Below are 18,393 nucleotides of genomic sequence, written 5' to 3'. Positions count from 1 at the left end.
GGGTGTACAGGACTAGCCGAGATGAATAATATTTCTGAGATGAGAAATAACTTCTTGCAGCTTGCAAAGCTTTGCCCAGATCCAACTCTGGTTGGTTTAACACTGTTGGACCATTTGGAGAGTGTACCCCTTACCAATCTGCAGTGCAGTGAGTACTATCTCTTTACTTTCCTTTTCCTTATGCTCTTTACCCATACATCTTATAATTCCTATTTCTCTTATCTTTTATTTCAACAGTTCTCTATTCTCCAAACTTGCCTACTTGTTTTAATTCATTTTCCTCTCTTCTTTTTTCTTACATCGTATTTCTACCTTGCTTTTCTTTCGTTATCCCCTTTACTGATTTTATTCTGGCCATCTTTTTTTTTTAAATGTCATATCAATAACTTTTCTTATAATGAAAATGAGCTGAATATTTATTTATTTTTTTAAATTAAATATAAAGGTCAGAATGTGTGTTGTCCTTTAAAGATGAAAAACAGATTGGTCCAATAACTAGACATAGAATGAAGGTTCTTTAGCTATCTATGTTATTCTTCCTCTCTTTCTAGGACTTAAGTGCTTTTCTTCTTCCCTGTCTTTTAAATAAGCATTTATACCGCCTCTTCCAATACATTTATTCTCTTTCAGCGGCTCTTCTTTCTTTCATGTAATTGGCAAGAGTCCATGAGCTAGTGACGTATGGGATATACAATCCTACCAGGAGGGGCAAAGTTTCCCAAACCTCAAAATGCCTATAAATACACCCCTCACCACACCCACAATTCAGTTTTACAAACTTTGCCTCCTATGGAGGTGGTGAAGTAAGTTTGTGCTAAGATTTCTACGTTGATATGCGCTTCTCAGCATTTTTTAAGCCAGATTCCTCTCAGAGTACAGTGAATGTCAGAGGGATGTGAAGGGAGTATCGCCTATTGAATGCAATGGTTTTCCTCACTGGGATCTATTTCATAGGTTCTCTGTTATCGGTCGTAGAGATTCATCACCTACCTCCCTTTTCAGATCAACGATATACTCTCATATTCCATTACCTCTACTGATAACCGTTTCAGTACTGGTTTGGCTATCTGCTATATGTGGATGGGTGTCTTTTTGGTAAGTATGTTTTCATTATCTCCTCACTAATATCATTTTCACCTTTGCAGTCCCCACCTCCTGTTTCCCATCCTCCTACCCATTTAGATTGTAAGTTCCCACGGGAATAGGGCCTTCAATTCCCCCTGTATTTTGTCAGTAAAATGTTGTCTTTTATCGTATTGTTTCCCCTTTGTACTGTTATCCTTGTACCCATGGGCAGCACTGCGGAATCTGTTGGCGCTTTATAAATAAAGAATAATAATAATAATAAATTACTTAAAGGGACATAATACTCATATGCTAAATCGCTTGAAACTGATGCAGTATAACTGTAAAAAGCTGACAGGAAAATATTACCTGAGCATCTCTATGTAAAAAAGGAAGATATTTTACCTCACAATTTCCTCAGCTCAGCAGAGTGAGTTCTGTGTAAAAAGTTATACTTCACCTACTCCCAGCTGCAGGTAAAAATAAAAAAAAATGAAGAAATGAACAGCAGCCAATCAGCATCAGCAGTGCTGAGGTCATGAACTCTTACTGTGATCTCATGAGATTTGACTTAACTGTCATGAGATTTCATAGTAAGCTTCCTTTACTCGATCGGGTTGTATTGTGGCGATGTCTGTCCGCCTGCTCAGAGCAGGCGGACAGGTTATGGAGCAGCGGTCTTTGTGACCGCTGCTTCATAACTGCTGTTTCTGGCGAGTCTGATGACTCGCCAGAAACACGGGGCATCAAGCTCCATTCGGAGCTTGATACATATGCCCCAATACCTCCTGCTGTGGTTTGTAATAGTTGTCATGATAAACTTTTACATGCAGAAAATGTATCCATCAGTAGTAGTTCATTACCTATTGCTGTTCCCTCAACATCTAATGCACAAGATATAACTGTAAATTTAAAAGAATTTATTTCTGATTCTATTCAGAAAGCTTTGTCTGCCATCCCGCCTTCTAATAAACGTAAAAGGTCTTTAAAAACATCTCATAGAGTTGATGAAATTTCAAATGACCGGCAACATACTGATTTATCCTTCTCTGATGAGGATCTGTCTGATTCAGAAGATCCTGCCTCAGTTATTGACACTGACAAATCCTCTTATTTATTTAAAATGGAGTATATTCATTCTTTATTAAAAGAAGTGTTGATTACATTGGATATGGAGGAAACTAGTCCTCTTGATATTAAACCTAGTAAACGTTTAAATTCTGTTTATAAACCTCCTGTGGTTATTCCAGAGGTTTTTCCAGTTCCTGATGTTATTTCTGATATGATTTCTAAAGAATGGAATAGGCCTGGTACTTCTTTTATTCCTTCTTCAAGGTTTAAAAAATTGTATCCTTTGCCAGCAGTTAGATTGGAGTTTTGGGAAAAGATCCCCAAAGTTGATGGGGCTTTCTCTACTCTTACTAAACGAACTACTATTCCTACGGAAGATAGTACGTCTTTTAAAGATCCTTTAGATAGGGAACTTGAATATTATCTAAGGAAGGCTTATTTATATTCAGGTCATCTTCTTAGGCCTGCAATTTCTTTGGCTGATGTTACAGCTGCTTCAACTTTTTGGTTGGAAACTTTACCGCAACAAGTATCGGATCATGATTTGTCTAGCATTGTTAAGTTGATTCAACATGCTAATAATGTCATTTGTGATGCCATTTTTTATATTCTCAAAATTGATGTTAGATATATGTCTTTCTCCTGTTAAGTGTGGTCAGTCCACGGGTCATCATTACTTCTGGGATATTTTCTCCTCCCCTACAGGAAGTGCAAGAGGATTCACCCAGCAGAGCTGCTATATAGCTCCTCCCCTCTACGTCACCTCCAGTCATTCTCTTGCACCCAACGAATAGATAGGATGTGTGAGAGGACTGTGGTGATTTTAATTAGTTTATTACCTTCAATCAAAAGTTTGTTATTTTATAATAGCACCGGAGTGTGTTATTCATTCTCTGGTAGAATTTGAAGAAGAATCTACCTGAGTTTTTTCTATGATTTTAGCCGGAGTAGTTAAGATCATATTGCTGTTTCTCGGCCATCTGAGGAGAGGTAAACTTCAGATCAGGGGACAGCGGGCAGATTAATCTGCAAAGAGGTATGTAGCAGTTTATTATTTTCTGACATGGAATTGATGAGAAAATCCTGCCATACCGTTATAATGTAAACTCAGCCTTAAATGCAGTAGATGTAGCTGGTATCAGGCTGTCATGTATGTATATTTTACACTTCAGTATTCTGGGGAATGGTACTTCACTGGATTTATACTGTATGCATAGACTTAACCTAATTTGCAGGGACTTGCAATAGGTTTTAAATAACAATTAATTTATTGAGGTTAAACGTTTTTTTTTTGCTGGCATGTAAAATCGTTTATTTCTCTGAGGTACTGGGTGAAAAAATGTTTTGGGCACTATTTTTTCCACTTGGCAATAGTTTTGTTTAAATTAAAGCAGTTTACTGATCTCTCTCACTGTTATGTGTGAGGGGGAGGGGCCATTTTTGGCGCTTTTACTACGCATCAAAAAACTCAGTCAGAAGTTCATTTTCTTCCTGCATGATCCGGTTCATCTCTACAGAACTCAGGGATCTCCAAAGCTTGTTTTGAGGGAGGTAATCATTCACAGCAGAGCTGTGAAGATTGTAGTTGACTGTGATAAAAAACGTTTATTTGTGTATTTTTTCTGCTGTCAGGGTTAGTTATCCTTTGATAATGGGAACAATCCTTTGCTAAAATTGTATATTTCTTACAAAGATTTGATGCTATAACTTATTTATTTTCAACTGTCATAATTTTTTCTGTGCTTCTTTTAGGCACAGTTCGTTTTCATATTATTGTAAATTACTTGAAAAGCATTTCCAAGTTGCTAGTTTATTGCTAGTGTGTTAAACATGTCTGATTCAGAGAAAGATACATGTGCTATATGTGCTAATGCCAAAGTGGAGCCCAATAGAAATTTATGTACTAATTGTATTGATGTTACTTTAAATAAAAGTCAATCTGTACAAACTGAACATATTTCACCTAACAACGAGGGGAGAGTTATGCCGACTAACTCGCCTCACGTGTCAGTACCTGCATCTCCCGCTCGGGAGGTGCGTGATATTGTAGCGCCGAGTACATCTGGGCGGCCATTTCAAATCACATTACAGGATATGGCTACTGTTATGACTGAAGTTTTGGCTAAATTACCAGAACTTAGAGGCAAGCGTGATCACTCTGGGGTGAGAACAGAGTGCGCTGATAATATTAGGGCCATGTCAGACACTGCGTCACAGGTGGCAGAACATGAGGACGGAGAACTTCATTCTGTGGGTGACGGTTCTGATCCAAACAGACTGGATTCAGATATTTCAAATTTTAAATTTAAGCTGGAAAACCTCTGTGTATTACTAGGGGAGGTGTTAGCGGCTCTGAATGATTGTAACACAGTTGCAATACCAGAGAAAATGTGTAGGTTGGATAAATATTTTGCAGTACCGGCGAGTACTGATGTTTTTCCTATACCTAAGAGACTTACTGAAATTGTTACTAAGGAGTGGGATAGGCCCGGTGTGCCGTTCTCACCTCCTCCGATATTTAGAAAAATGTTTCCAATAGACGCCACCACACGGGACTTATGGCAAACGGTCCCTAAGGTGGAGGGAGCAGTTTCTACTTTAGCTAAGCGTACCACTATCCCGGTGGAGGATAGCTGTGCTTTTTCAGATCCAATGGATAAGAAATTAGAGGGTTACCTTAAGAAAATGTTTGTTCAACAAGGTTTTATATTGCAACCTCTTGCATGTATTGCGCCTGTCACGGCTGCAGCAGCATTTTGGTTTGAGTCTCTGGAAGAGACACTTCAATCATCTACACTAGATGAGATTACACACAAACTTAAAGCCCTTAAGTTAGCTAACTCATTTATTTCAGATGCCGTAGTACATTTAACTAAACTTACGGCTAAGAATTCCGGATTTGCCATTCAGGCACGCAGAGCACTGTGGCTAAAATCCTGGTCAGCTGATGTTACTTCTAAATCTAAATTGCTTAATATACCTTTCAAAGGGCAGACCTTATTCGGGCCCGGGTTGAAAGAGATTATCGCTGACATTACAGGAGGTAAAGGCCATGCCCTGCCTCAGGACAAAGCCAAACCTAGGGCTAGACAGTCTAATTTTCGTTCCTTTCGTAATTTCAAAGCAGGAACAGCATCAACTTCCTCTGCACCAAAACAGGAAGGAGCTGTTGCTCGCTACAGACAAGGCTGGAAACCTAACCAGTCCTGGAACAAGGGCAAGCAGGCCAGGAAACCTGCTGCTGCCCCTAAGACAGCATGAATCGAGGGCCCCCGATCCGGGACCGGTTCTAGTAGGGGGCAGACTTTCTCTCTTCGCCCAGGCTTGGGCAAGAGATGTTCAGGATCCCTGGGCGTTAGAGATCATATCTCAGGGATACCTTCTGGACTTCAAATCCTCTCCCCCAAGAGGGAGATTTCATCTGTCAAGGTTGTCAACAAACCAAATAAAGAAAGAAGCGTTCCTACGCTGCGTACAAGATCTTTTATTAATGGGAGTGATCCATCCAGTTCCGCGGTCGGAACAAGGACAAGGGTTTTACTCAAATCTGTTTGTAGTTCCCAAAAAAGAGGGAACTTTCAGGCCAATCTTGGATTTAAAGATCCTAAACAAATTCCTAAGAGTTCCATCGTTCAAGATGGAAACTATTCGAACAATTTTGCCCATGATCCAAGAGGGTCAGTACATGACCACAGTGGATTTAAAGGATGCTTACCTTCACATACCGATTCACAGAAATCATTACCGGTATCTAAGGTTTGCCTTTCTAGACAGGCATTACCAGTTTGTAGCTCTTCCATTCGGATTGGCTACGGTTCCAAGAATCTTCACAAAGGTTCTGGGTACTCTTCTGGCGGTACTAAGACCGCGAGGAATTTCGGTAGCTCCGTACCTAGACGACATTCTGATACAAACTTCAAGCTTTCAAACTGCCAAGTCTCATACAGAGTTAGTACTGGCATTTCTAAGGTCGCATGGATGGAAGGTGAACGAAAAGAAGAGTTCTCTCTTTCCACTCACAAGAGTTCCCTTCTTAGGGACTCTGATAGATTTTGTAGAAATGAAGATTTACCTGACAGAAGACAGGTTAACAAAGCTTCAAAATGCATGCCGTGTCCTTCATTCCATTCAACACCCGTCAGTAGCTCAATGCATGGAGGTGATCGGCTTAATGGTAGCGGCAATGGACATAGTACCTTTTGCACGCCTACATCTCAGACCGCTGCAATTGTGCATGCTAAGTCAGTGGAATGGGGATTACTCAGATTTGTCCCCCACTCTGAATCTGAATCAAGAGACCAGAAATTCTCTTCTATGGTGGCTTTATCGGCCACACCTGTCCAGGGGGATGCCATTCAGCAGGCCAGACTGGACAATTGTAACAACAGACGCCAGCCTACTAGGTTGGGGCGCTGTCTGGAATTCTCTGAAGGCTCAGGGACTATGGAATCAGGAGGAGAGTCTCCTTCCAATAAACATTCTGGAATTGAGAGCAGTTCTCAATGCCCTTCTGGCTTGGCCCCAGTTAACAACTCGGGGGTTCATCAGGTTTCAGTCGGACAACATCACGACTGTAGCTTACATCAACCATCAGGGAGGGACAAGAAGCTCCCTAGCAATGATGGAAGTATCAAAGATAATTCGCTGGGCAGAGTCTCACTCTTGCCACCTGTCTGCAATCCACATCCCGGGAGTGGAGAACTGGGAGGCGGATTTCTTAAGTCGTCAGACTTTTCATCCGGGGGAGTGGGAACTTCATCCGGAGGTCTTTGCCCAGATACTTCGACGTTGGGGCAAACCAGAGATAAATCTCATGGCGTCTCGTCAGAACGCCAAGCTTCCTCGCTACGGGTCCAGATCCAGGGATCCGGGAGCGGTTCTGATAGATGCTTTGACAGCACCTTGGACCTTCGGGATGGCTTATGTGTTTCCACCCTTCCCGATGCTTCCTCGATTGATTGCCAGAATCAAACAGGAGAGAGCATCAGTGATTCTAATAGCACCTGCATGGCCACGCAGGACTTGGTATGCAGATCTAGTGGACATGTCATCCTGTCCGCCTTGGTCTCTACCTCTGAAACAGGACCTTCTGATCCAGGGTCCATTCAAACATCAAAATCTAACTTCTCTGAAGCTGACTGCTTGGAAATTGAACGCTTGATTTTATCAAAACGTGGTTTTTCTGAGCCAGTTATTGATACCTTAATACAGGCTAGGAAGCCTGTTACCAGAAGGATTTACCATAAAATATGGCGTAAATACTTATATTGGTGCGAATCCAAGAGTTACTCATGGAGTAAGGTTAGGATTCCAAGGATATTGTCTTTTCTACAAGAAGGTTTAGAAAAGGGGTTATCCGCTAGTTCTTTAAAGGGATAGATTTCAGCTCTGTCCATTCTTTTACACAAACGTCTGTCAGAAGTTCCGGACGTTCAAGCTTTTTGTCAGGCTTTAGCTAGGATCAAGCCTGTGTTTAAAACTGTTGCTCCGCCATGGAGTTTGAACTTAGTTCTTAATGTTTTACAGGGTGTTCCGTTTGAACCCCTTCATTCCATTGATATCAAGTTGTTATCTTGGAAAGTTCTGTTTTTAATGGCTATTTCCTCGGCTCGAAGAGTTTCTGAGTTATCTGCCTTACATTGTGATTCTCCTTATCTGATTTTTCATTCAGACAAGGTAGTTCTGCGTACTAAACCTGGGTTCCTACCTAAGGTGGTCACTAACAGGAATATCAATCAAGAGATTGTTGTTCCATCTTTGTGTCCTAATCCTTCCTCGAAGAAGGAACGTCTGCTACACAATCTAGATGTAGTCCGTGCCCTGAAATTTTATCTACAGGCAACTAAGGATTTTCGTCAAACGTCTTCCCTGTTTGTCGTTTATTCTGGTCAGAGGAGAGGTCAAAAAGCTTTGGCTACCTCTCTCTCTTTTTGGCTTCGTAGCATAATACGATTAGCCTATGAGACTGCTGGACAGCAGCCTCCTGAAAGAATTACAGCTCATTCTACTAGAGCTGTGGCTTCCACTTGGGCCTTTAAGAATGAGGCTTCTGTTGAACAGATTTGCAAGGCTGCAACTTGGTCTTCTCTTCATACTTTTTCCAAATTTTACAAATTTGACACTTTTGCTTCTTCGGAGGCTGTTTTTGGGAGAAAGGTTCTTCAGGCAGTGGTTCCCTCCGTATAAAGAGCCTGCCTGTCCCTCCCGTCATCCGTGTACTTTTGCTTTGGTATTGGTATCCCAGAAGTAATGATGACCCGTGGACTGACCACACTTAACAGGAGAAAACAAAATTTATGCTTACCTGATAAATTCATTTCTCCTGTAGTGTGGTCAGTCCACGGCCCGCCCTGTTTTTTATGGCAGGCTAAAAAATTTTTTGGATTATACTCCAGTCACCACTACACCCTTGGGCTTCTCCTTTCTCGTTGGTCCTTTGGTCGAATGACTGGAGGTGACGTAGAGGGGAGGAGCTATATAGCAGCTCTGCTGGGTGAATCCTCTTGCACTTCCTGTAGGGGAGGAGATAATATCCCAGAAGTAATGATGACCCGTGGACTGACCACACTACAGGAGAAATGAATTTATCAGGTAAGCATAAATTTTGTTTTAGCTATTTTAGCTAGAAGAGCTTTGTGGCTCAAATCTTGGAATGCTGATATGACTTCTAAGTCCAGATTGCTTTCTCTTTCTTTCTAAGGTAATAAATTATTTGATTCTCAGTTGGATTCAATAATTTCAACTGTAACTGGGGGGAAGGGAGTTTTTTTGCCTCAGGATAAAAAAACCTAAAGGTAAATCTAAAGCTTCTAACCAATTTTGTTCCTTTCGACATAATAAGGAACAGAAATCTAATCCTTCCCCAAAGGAATCTGTTTCCAATTGGAAGCCTTCCTCAAATTGGAATAAATCCAAGCCTTTTAAGAGATCAAAGCCAGCCCCCAAATCCGCATGAAGGTTCATTCCAGCTCAGCTGGTAGGGGGCAGATTAAAATTCTTCAAAGATGTTTGGATCAATGCGGTCCAAAATCATTGGATTCAGAGTATTGTCTCTCAGGGGTACAGAATAGGATTCTTAGTAAGACCACCTGTGAGAAGATTTTTTCTCTCACGCATTCCGGCGAACCCAGTAAAGGCTCAGGCTTTCCTGAAGTGTGTTTCAGACCTGGAGTTATCAGGGGTAATCATGCCAGTTCCGTTTCAGGAACAGGGCCTGGGGTTTTATTCAAATCTATTCATTGTTCCAAAGAAAGAAAATTCATTCAGACCAGTTTTGGATCTAAAGATTTTCAATCGATATGTAAGAGTACCAACTTTCAAGATGGTGACTATAAGGACTATTCTGCCTTTTGTTCAGCAAGGGCATTATATGTCCACAATAGACTTACAGGATGCATATCTTCACATTCCGATTCATCCGGATCACTATCAGTTCCTGAGATTCTCTTTTCTAGACAAGCATGACCAATTTGTTGCTCTTCCTTTTGGCCTGGCAACAGCTCCAAGAATCTTTTCAAAGGTTCTCGGTGGCCTACTCTCTGTAATCAGAGAGCGGGGTATTGCAGTGTTTCCTTATTTGGACGATATCTTTGTACTCCCTCAGTCTTTACGTTCTGCAGAATCTCACATGAATCAACTAGTGTTGTTTCTTCAAAGTCATGGTTGGAGGATCAGTTTACCAAAAAGTTATTTGATTCCTCAGACAAGGGTAACCTTTTTAGGTTTCCAGATAGATTCAGTGTCCATTACTTTGTCTCTAACAGACAAGAGACGTTTAAAATTGGTTGCAGCCAGTCGGAACCTTCAGTCTCAGTCAATCCCTTCAGTAGCTATGTGCATGGAAGTTTTAGGTCTCATGACTGCAGCATCGGACGCGATCCCCTTTGCTCGTTTTCACGAGACCTCTTCAGCTTTGTATGCTGAACCAATGGTGCAGGGATTATACAAGGATGTCACAATTGATATCCTGAAATCCCAATGTTTGACTTTCTCTGACTTGGTGGTTAGATCACCATCGTATAATTTTAGGGGCCTCTTTCGTTCGTCCAGCCTGGACTGTTATCACAACAGATGCAAGTCTTTCAGGTTGGGGAGCTGTTTGGGGATCTCTGACAGCACAAGGGGTTTAAAAATCTCAAGAGGCGAGATTACCAATCAATATTTTGGAACGCCGTACAATTCTCAGGGCTCTTCAGTTTTGGCCTCTGTTGAAGAGAGAACCGTTCATTTGTTTTCAGACAGACAATATCACAACTGTAGCATATGTCAATCATCAGGGTGGGACTCACAGTCCTCAAGCTATGAAAGAAGTATCTCGGATACTTGTTTGGGCGGAATCCAGCTCCTGTCTAATTTCTGCGTTTCATATCCCAAGTATAGACAATTGGGAAGCGGATTATCTCAGTCGTCAGACTTTACATCCGGGAGAATGGTTTCTCCATCCAGATGTGTTTTCTCAAATTGTTCAGATGTGGGGGCTTCCAGAAATAGATCTGATGGCTTCTCATCTAAACAAAAAACTTCCCAGGTGCCTGTCCAGGTCCAGGGATCCTCAAGCGGAAGCAGTGGATACGTTGAAACTTCCTTGGTGTTATCAACCGGCTTATATTTTTCCGCCTCTAGTTCTTCTTCCAAAAATGATCTCCAAAATCATCATGGAGCAATCGTTTGTGCTGCTGATGGCTCCAGCATGGCCTCACAGGTTTTGGTATGCGGATCTTGTTCGGATGTCCAGTTGCCAACCTTGGCCACTTCCATTAAGGCCAGACCTTCTATTTCAAGGTCCATTTTTCCATCAGGATCTCAAATCATTAAATTTGAAGGTATGGAAATTGAACACTTAGTGCTTAGTCATAGGCTCGTAAATCTGTTTCTAGAAAGATTTATTATCGAGTTTGGAAGACTTACATTTCATGGTGTTCTTCTCATAAATTCTCTTGGCATTCTTTTAGAATTCCTAGAATTTTACAGTTTCTTCAGGATGGTTTGGATAAAGGTTTGTCTGCAAGTTCCTTAAAAGGACAAATCTCTGCTCTTTCTGTTTTATTCCACAGGAAAATTGCTAAACTTCCTGATATTCATTTTTTTTTTTTCGTTTTTCAAAAGCTTTATTTGAAAGTAGAATGATACAATACAGTTTAAACCAACTGAAAATAAATCAAGAAAACAAAAATTGTAAAACAATACAATCAAAATTATATAAGGTCGTCACTCAGTTGTCACATACGCTAGTTACATGAAAAATATATATATTCAAGTGTGCTGCTTCTGGGTCATCCTCTATAGTCCATTTTTGCCTGCATCCCATACGTATTACTTCGTATATATAATGTTTATGCCTTCAAGGTATCCGCTTAGCTTACTTATCATTAATCCCCTACGCCTCATTATTTGTGTGTATTGGCTAGTGTTCCAAGTGTAAGGTATCAGTTGGTAAATTTGGAGACGTTAGGGCGCCTCTAGGGTAGCTATATATTCATCCCAATAGAATACCATGAGATTATAAAAGTTGAGCCGGTTAGTTTGTTGAAAGTGATATTTGTCTAATGAAAGGAGTCTAGTGACATTTTGTCTCCATTCCGAGATTGTTGGTATTTGTGGTGTCTTCCATAGCCTAGGTATTAACTGCTTAGCCCCACTAATCATTATATACAATAAGGCCAGTCTATAGTGTCATGTAAGCTTTGGTGGTTTATTGAATATGAATATCTTTGGGTCTAAATCTAAATTCTGTGCTACTACTATTGATATTTCTTTACTCACAGCTTCCCAATATTTAACAACATGTGGGCAGCTCCACCATACATGTGCCAGTGTACCATCTTGCCCGCATCCCCTCCAGCACAATTTGCTAGTGTGTGGGAACATTTTACTTAACCTCTCTTGATATAAATACCATCTGGTTAGTAGTTTCATGTTGGTCTCTGTGATGCTCATCGAGGAGGGTGATTTTCCCATATGTTTAAATATAATTTGCCACTCTTTGGGGGGTATTGTGATGTTGAGTTCTTTTTCCCAGGCTTTAGTGTATTTTGGTAGGGGTTTTGATTGGAGTTCTAACAATATTCTATAGGATAGAGATAAGCCCTTTTTAGAGGGTCCCGGGGAATGACAAAGAATCTCGAAAGGCATTAATGGTCTAGTTAGGTCTTGTTTATTCGTGTTGCTTTGTATAACGTGAGCAATTTATTAAATATGTACCAATTCTGCGCTATAAATGGGATTTTATCCCTAATCTCTGACTCTGGTAATAGTTTCCCATTATTCAGTATTGCATATACTGGAATATGTGCATAAATGTTTGCTGTAGTGGGTTTGTGTTTTGTCTGTAATGCTGGGATGTCTGGGTTAAACAATAGTGGTGTTAACGGAGAAGTTACACTAGATATCTCCTTTTTCCCTCTGAGTAGTTTGTCCCACATATTAAGGGTTTCTAGAGTGATTTTCGAGGTTAGAGGGGAGAGTTGACGTTTCATTTTATGAATCCAGCAGGTACTACTTAGGCTCAGACATTCTGTTAAAGTATGTTCTAGTCCCACCCATTCTTTATGATCTATATGTTTACTCCAGTCTATTATTCTTGTAAGATGGACTGCTATCCTGTAGTAAGAGAGGTTTGGTACCCCTAGGCCACCATTATCTCGATCCCGGAACATATGAAGTTTTGCTAATCTGGGCTGCTTATTATGCCATATAAACCCAAAGGATAGATTTTGTAAAGATTTGATATATGTCTCTGGAACCTGTATAGGTAACGTTTGGAAGAGGTAGAGGATTTTGGGTAGCATGGTCGTTTTAAAGGCGTGAATACATCCGAGCCAAGAGAAAGGTTTCAGGCTCCAATTCTGGAAATCCGTCTGTAGGTCTTTGAGTAATTTTTTATACTTTAGTGTGAATAATTCTTGTGAGGTTTTCGCTATCTGGATCCCTAAGTATTTGATGGAATTCTGCTGGATGGAAAAGTGATATGTGTTTTTAATCTGTCGGAGTTCAGACTCTGGTATTGCTATGCTTAGGAGTTCTGATTTAGTGGTGTTAATTTTATAATATGACAGAGAACCATACAGGTCGCATTCAATTTTAAGGGCTTCTAGGGAGCTTATTGGGGATGTTAGCGTTAGTAGTACATCATCCGCATAAAGGGACATTTTATATTGCTTGGTGCCTATCGCCAATCCTTGTATGTCGTCATTTTGCCTTAGTTATTTTATCCGATAGTGAATCATTAAGTTTTATGCGCGCCGTAGGGTTGGAATATAATGCCAATATTCTGTTGATCGTTATGTTTCCAAACCTATCAAGAGTAGCTTTTAGAAAAGACCAGTTCAGCCGGTCAAAGGCTTTTTCAGCATCTATTGCCAGCAGGGCAGTTGGTATTTTACTTGTTTGCGCAAAGTCTAGTAATTGAAGTACCTTTAAGGGTGTTGTGGCTTCCTGGTGTGGTACAAAGCCCACTTGGTTAAAGTAAATTAGTTGTGGTAGTATTCTATTAATGCGTGTTGCAATGATTCTAGCGTATATCAACATTTAATAGTGAAATTGGTCTGAAATTTGGAGTTGTGTCAGGTGGCTTCCCCGGCTTTGGTAAAACCGAGATTTGGGCTTCCAGGATCGTGTGGGGAATTTGAGTCTGGTTGTCAATTTTATTTAAGATTGTTTTTAAGTGAGGTATCAATATGTGTTGGAGTTTTTTATAATATTTTACTGTAAAACCGTCCGGTCCAGGACTTTTACCAGTGTTCATTAGGGTAATGGCTATCTTAATATTAGACTCCGAGATGGGGCTGTCTATTGAATCTTTTTGTTCCTTAGTTAGTTGAGGTAGATTCATGGTCTCAAGGTATGCGGTTAAATCCAGTGGGGGTAATGTGTAATGTTATTTGTTTTTGATATTATACAGACCTTTGTAATAAGCTTCAAATTGGTGCATTATGTCTGGGGTAGTGTGTACTAGCGTATTGGTCTTTGTTTTAATACTATGTATGACGGTTTTAAGTTTTTTTTTTAGCTTCAATGTTTGTGCTAACATTTTTCCTGCTCTATTGCTTTCGAAGTGAAATTTTTGTTTGGTACGTTGAGCTATCAGATTATGCTCTCTAAGCAATAGGTCTTGCAGCTCTTTTCTGGTCTTGTGTAATTGTAGGTACAGTTGCTGGTCCTTTGGGTTCTGTTTGTGTTTAAATTCTGCGGTTGCTAGGGATTGGGATAGGGTTATATATTGGTGTCTGGCTTTCTTTTTAATTTGTGATTTCGTCTTGATGAATTCCCCCCTCATAAAGCATTTATGTGCTTCCCATACCGTGTAAGGGTCACATTCTTCTAAAGAATTAAAGGTGAAGTATTCGGTTAGGGCTTTTGCAGCCTGTTCTAATAGGATGGGCGATTCTAACAGGGTATCATCTAGTTTCCAGATATAGGGGTGCAGAGGTGTATTAGGCCATTTGAATTGTGTAATTATCGCTGAATGATCAGACCAACTAGTGTGAGAGATTCTGGTTGTCTGCGTGAGTGATAGGCCATCTGCATTTGCGAGTAAATAGTCAAGCCTGCTGTATGTATGGTGTGGGTGAGAAAAGAAGGTATAGTCTCTTCTATTTGGGTGCATAAATCTCCAGATATCATGAAGATTACAGTCCCTTATCATCTTTCCTAAATACCTAATGTTTTTTTTGGTGGTATTTTTACTCAGATTCGAGGTGTCCATTGGAGGATTTAGCGGTAAATTAAAGTCGCCCCCACCAATAGTATTCCCTTTGTGATATCTAGTATTCTATTGAAGGATTTCCTAAAGAACTGTAGTTGTTTGGTATTTGGTGCATATAGGTTAACTAGTGTTGTCGGGATGCCATACAATAAGCCAAACACTCCCAGGAACCTACCCTCCTGATCTCTGTTTGTTTGTATATGTTTGAACGGAATGTCTTTATGTAGTAATATGCGATATTCATTGTTTTGTTCAGGCGTTGGTTCGTATCAAGCCTGTCATTAAATCAATCTCTCCTCCTTGGAGTCTTAATTTGGTTTTGAAGGCTTTACAGTCTCCTCCATTTGAGCCTATGCATTCTTTGGACATTAAACTACTTTCCTGGAAAGTGTTGTTCCTTTTGGCCATCTCTTCTGCTAGAAGAGTTTCTGAATTATCTGCTCTCGTGTGAATCTCCTTTTCTGATTTTTCATCAGGATAAGGCAGTTTTGCGGACTTCATTTAAATTCTTACCTAAGGTTGTGAATTCTAACAACATTAATAGAGAAATTGTTGTCCCTTCTTTGTGTCCTAATCCTAAGAATTCTTTGGAGAGATCTTTACATTCTTTGGATGTGGTGAGAGCTCTGAAATATTACGTTGAAGCCACTAAAGATTTCAGGAAGACTTCTAGTCTATTTGTTATCTTTTCTGGTTCCAGGAAAGGTCAGAAGGCTTCTGCCGTTTCTTTGGCATCGTTGTTAAAGCTTTTGATTCATCAAGCTTATCTGGAGTTGGGTAAAGCCCCACCTGAGAGAATTACAGCTCATTCTACTAGATCAGTTTCCACTTCTTGGGCTTTTAAGAAGTTGATCAGATTTGCAAAGCAGCAACTTGGTCTTTTTGCATACATTTACTGAATTCTACCATTTTGATGTGTTTGCTTCTTCGGAAGCAGTTTTTGGTAGGAAAGTTCTTCAGGCAGCTGTTTCAGTTTGATTCTTCTGCTTATGATTTAAGTTTTTCTTTTTCTTTTTTGAGAATAAACTTATATTTGTGTTGTGGATTTATTTTTTTCAGCGAAATGGCTGTTTTTATTTTGTCCCTCCCTCTCTAGTGACTCTTGCGTGGAGTTCCACATCTTGGGTATTGCTATCCCATACATCACTAGCTCATGGACTCTTGCCAATTACATGAAAGAAAACATAATTTATATAAGAACTTACCTGATAAATTCATTTCTTTCATATTGGCAAGATTCCATAAGGCCCACCATTTTTTATGGTGGTTATGATTTTTTTGTATAAAGCACAATTATTTCCAAATTCTTTTGTTGATGCTTTTTACTCCTTTCTTTATCACTCCACTTCTTGGCTATTCGTTAAACTGAATTGTGGGTGTGGTGAGGGGTGTATTTATAGGCATTTTGAGGTTTGGGAAACTTTGCCCCTCCTGGTAGGATTGTATATCCCATACGTCACTAGCTCATGGACTCTTGCCAATATGAAAGAAATTAATTTATCAGGTAAATTCTTACATAAATTATGTTTTTTTATCACAACTTTTACATTTTGTAACATTCTTTTGTTTTTCAGTAATTGAACTTTTGATATCTGCCCACGATTGCTTTAGTCTAACTTGCCACATGGAAGGTATTCGCCGTGTTCTGCAGGCTTGTCGCCACCTAACTGAGATGCATTTGGCACCCAACCAAGAATACAGACTTATGGTGTGAAAGCCAACTTTTCCATTCTTTCCCATTTAATTTCTTACCTACCTTCCCAGTATTTGATTGTTTCATACCGAGTTCCCATTTTGATGATCTGCCCATTTTTCTTCCCTCACTACCATGTTATTGAAATCTGTGTGGTCTTTCTCTCACAGCAATCGTTTTTTTTTTCTCTGTCTATTTCTAGGTTCGGCTGCTTTCTGGCATTGGTCGGTATAATGACATGGTTTACGTGTTTGATATTCTGCACAAAAACCAGCACTTTGAAGCTCTGTTGAGGAAACAGCTTGATACAGTATGTTGTGATGCCATGTAATGATTCTTTCATACCAATTTTGTCACTCCTTTCCATTTAGGATATCTATCCATTATACATTCTGTGTCCTTACAGAAAGGGGGCCTACAAACTGCACTCCTGGAGTACATTAAGCGCTGTCACCCAGGGGATAGTGAGAAGCACAACATGACAGCACTATGCTTCAGTTTACACCGTGACATTGGCCACAATCATGAGCATGCTGCACTTATCCAACTTAGACTTATACAGTCTCAGCCCTGGGGTGAGTGTGAGAATATTGTATGTGCCTGTAGTCACAGAGGGAAGACACTTACATAGTGGGAGTTGTAAATGCAAATTGTGCTAGTGGCGCAGAACAGGATTGACTGCAGTTGTGGCCTGAAAGAGTAAATTGCTGTTTTGATGAACAGACAAGTATAAAACCTTTGACCCTTTACAACAGTGAGTGATTAGTATATTCTGTTTGTGGTATTGGAAATAATTAGTACTTTTGGCTTCTTTTACAGAGACCGTAGATCAGGTTGATAGATTGAAGCTTGAGAAAGAAAAAGATGTGTAGAAATGAGTGGTATATGTCTGTAGCTAATAAATATCCATACGCATTTGTCATAACATCTTTGTTGCTAAAATATGAAAAACATGATAAAGCTAGATTACCAGATATCTAAAGAATTATCCACAATAATATTATGAATATCTCTGCAATAAAACAACAAATGTATTGGCACTAGATAATGAAGATTCAAGCTTATCTGATGTATAAGTAGTTGAAAATTTGTATAAAAATACAAAACAAAATGTATGCTTACCTGATAAATTATTTTATGGTGTTGAGAGTCCATGAGCCGTTACTCCTGAGATTTAACTCCTGGCCACTAGAAGGAGGTAAAGATTCCCAAGACTATTTAAAGTGATGGTAAATTCATCTAAGAAATTTTGCATATTTTCAAAGTACTTTTAATTATAAGCATATCAATGTGCTTATGTACAATTGTGCTCATAAGTTTACATACCCTGACAGAATTTATGATTTCTTGGCCATTTTTCAGAGAATATGAATGATAACACAAAAACTTTTCTTTCACTCATGATAAGTGTTTGGCTGAAGCCATGTATTATCAATCAACTGTGTTTACTCTTTTTAAATCATAATTACAACAGAAACTACCCAAATGACCCTGATCAAAAGTTTACATACCCAGTTCTTAAAGGGACAGTCAACACCAGAATTTTTGTTGTTTAAAAAGAAAGATAATCCCTTTATTACCCGTTCCCCAGTTTTGCATAACCAACACTGTTATAGAAATACACTTTTTACCTCTGTGATTACCTTGGATCTCGGCCTCTGCAAACTGCCCCCTTGTTTCAGTTGTTCTAACAGACTTGCATTTTAGCCAATCACTGCTCACTCCAGGGTAACTTCACGTGCATGAGCTCAATGTTATCTATATGAAACACATGAACTAATACCCTCTAGTGGTCAAAATGCATTTAGATTAGAGGCAGTCTTCAAGGTCTAAGAAATTAGCATATGAACCGCCTAGGTTT

General features: G+C 39.7%; 1 protein-coding gene across 3 annotated transcripts in view; it reads left to right on the top strand.

Moving 5' to 3' along the window:
* The window catches only part of SPG11 (SPG11 vesicle trafficking associated, spatacsin), a 244,149-nt gene that overhangs the window by 175,369 nt on the left and 50,387 nt on the right, over nucleotides 1-18,393 (top strand). For all 3 annotated transcript variants that reach the window (XM_053718473.1, XM_053718471.1, XM_053718472.1), the window contains exons 34-37: nucleotides 11-148; nucleotides 16,414-16,547; nucleotides 16,735-16,842; nucleotides 16,939-17,107. In XM_053718473.1, the coding sequence (XP_053574448.1) occupies nucleotides 11-148; nucleotides 16,414-16,547; nucleotides 16,735-16,842; nucleotides 16,939-17,107 (549 nt within the window). The remainder of the gene's footprint in view (nucleotides 1-10; nucleotides 149-16,413; nucleotides 16,548-16,734; nucleotides 16,843-16,938; nucleotides 17,108-18,393) is intronic.

This window comes from Bombina bombina, chromosome 6, assembly GCF_027579735.1.
Source record: "Bombina bombina isolate aBomBom1 chromosome 6, aBomBom1.pri, whole genome shotgun sequence".
In the NCBI taxonomy this organism is placed as follows: Eukaryota; Metazoa; Chordata; class Amphibia; order Anura; family Bombinatoridae; genus Bombina; species Bombina bombina.
Note: the sequence above shows the minus strand (reverse complement) of the source record. Positions and strands in the feature narration are given on the sequence as shown.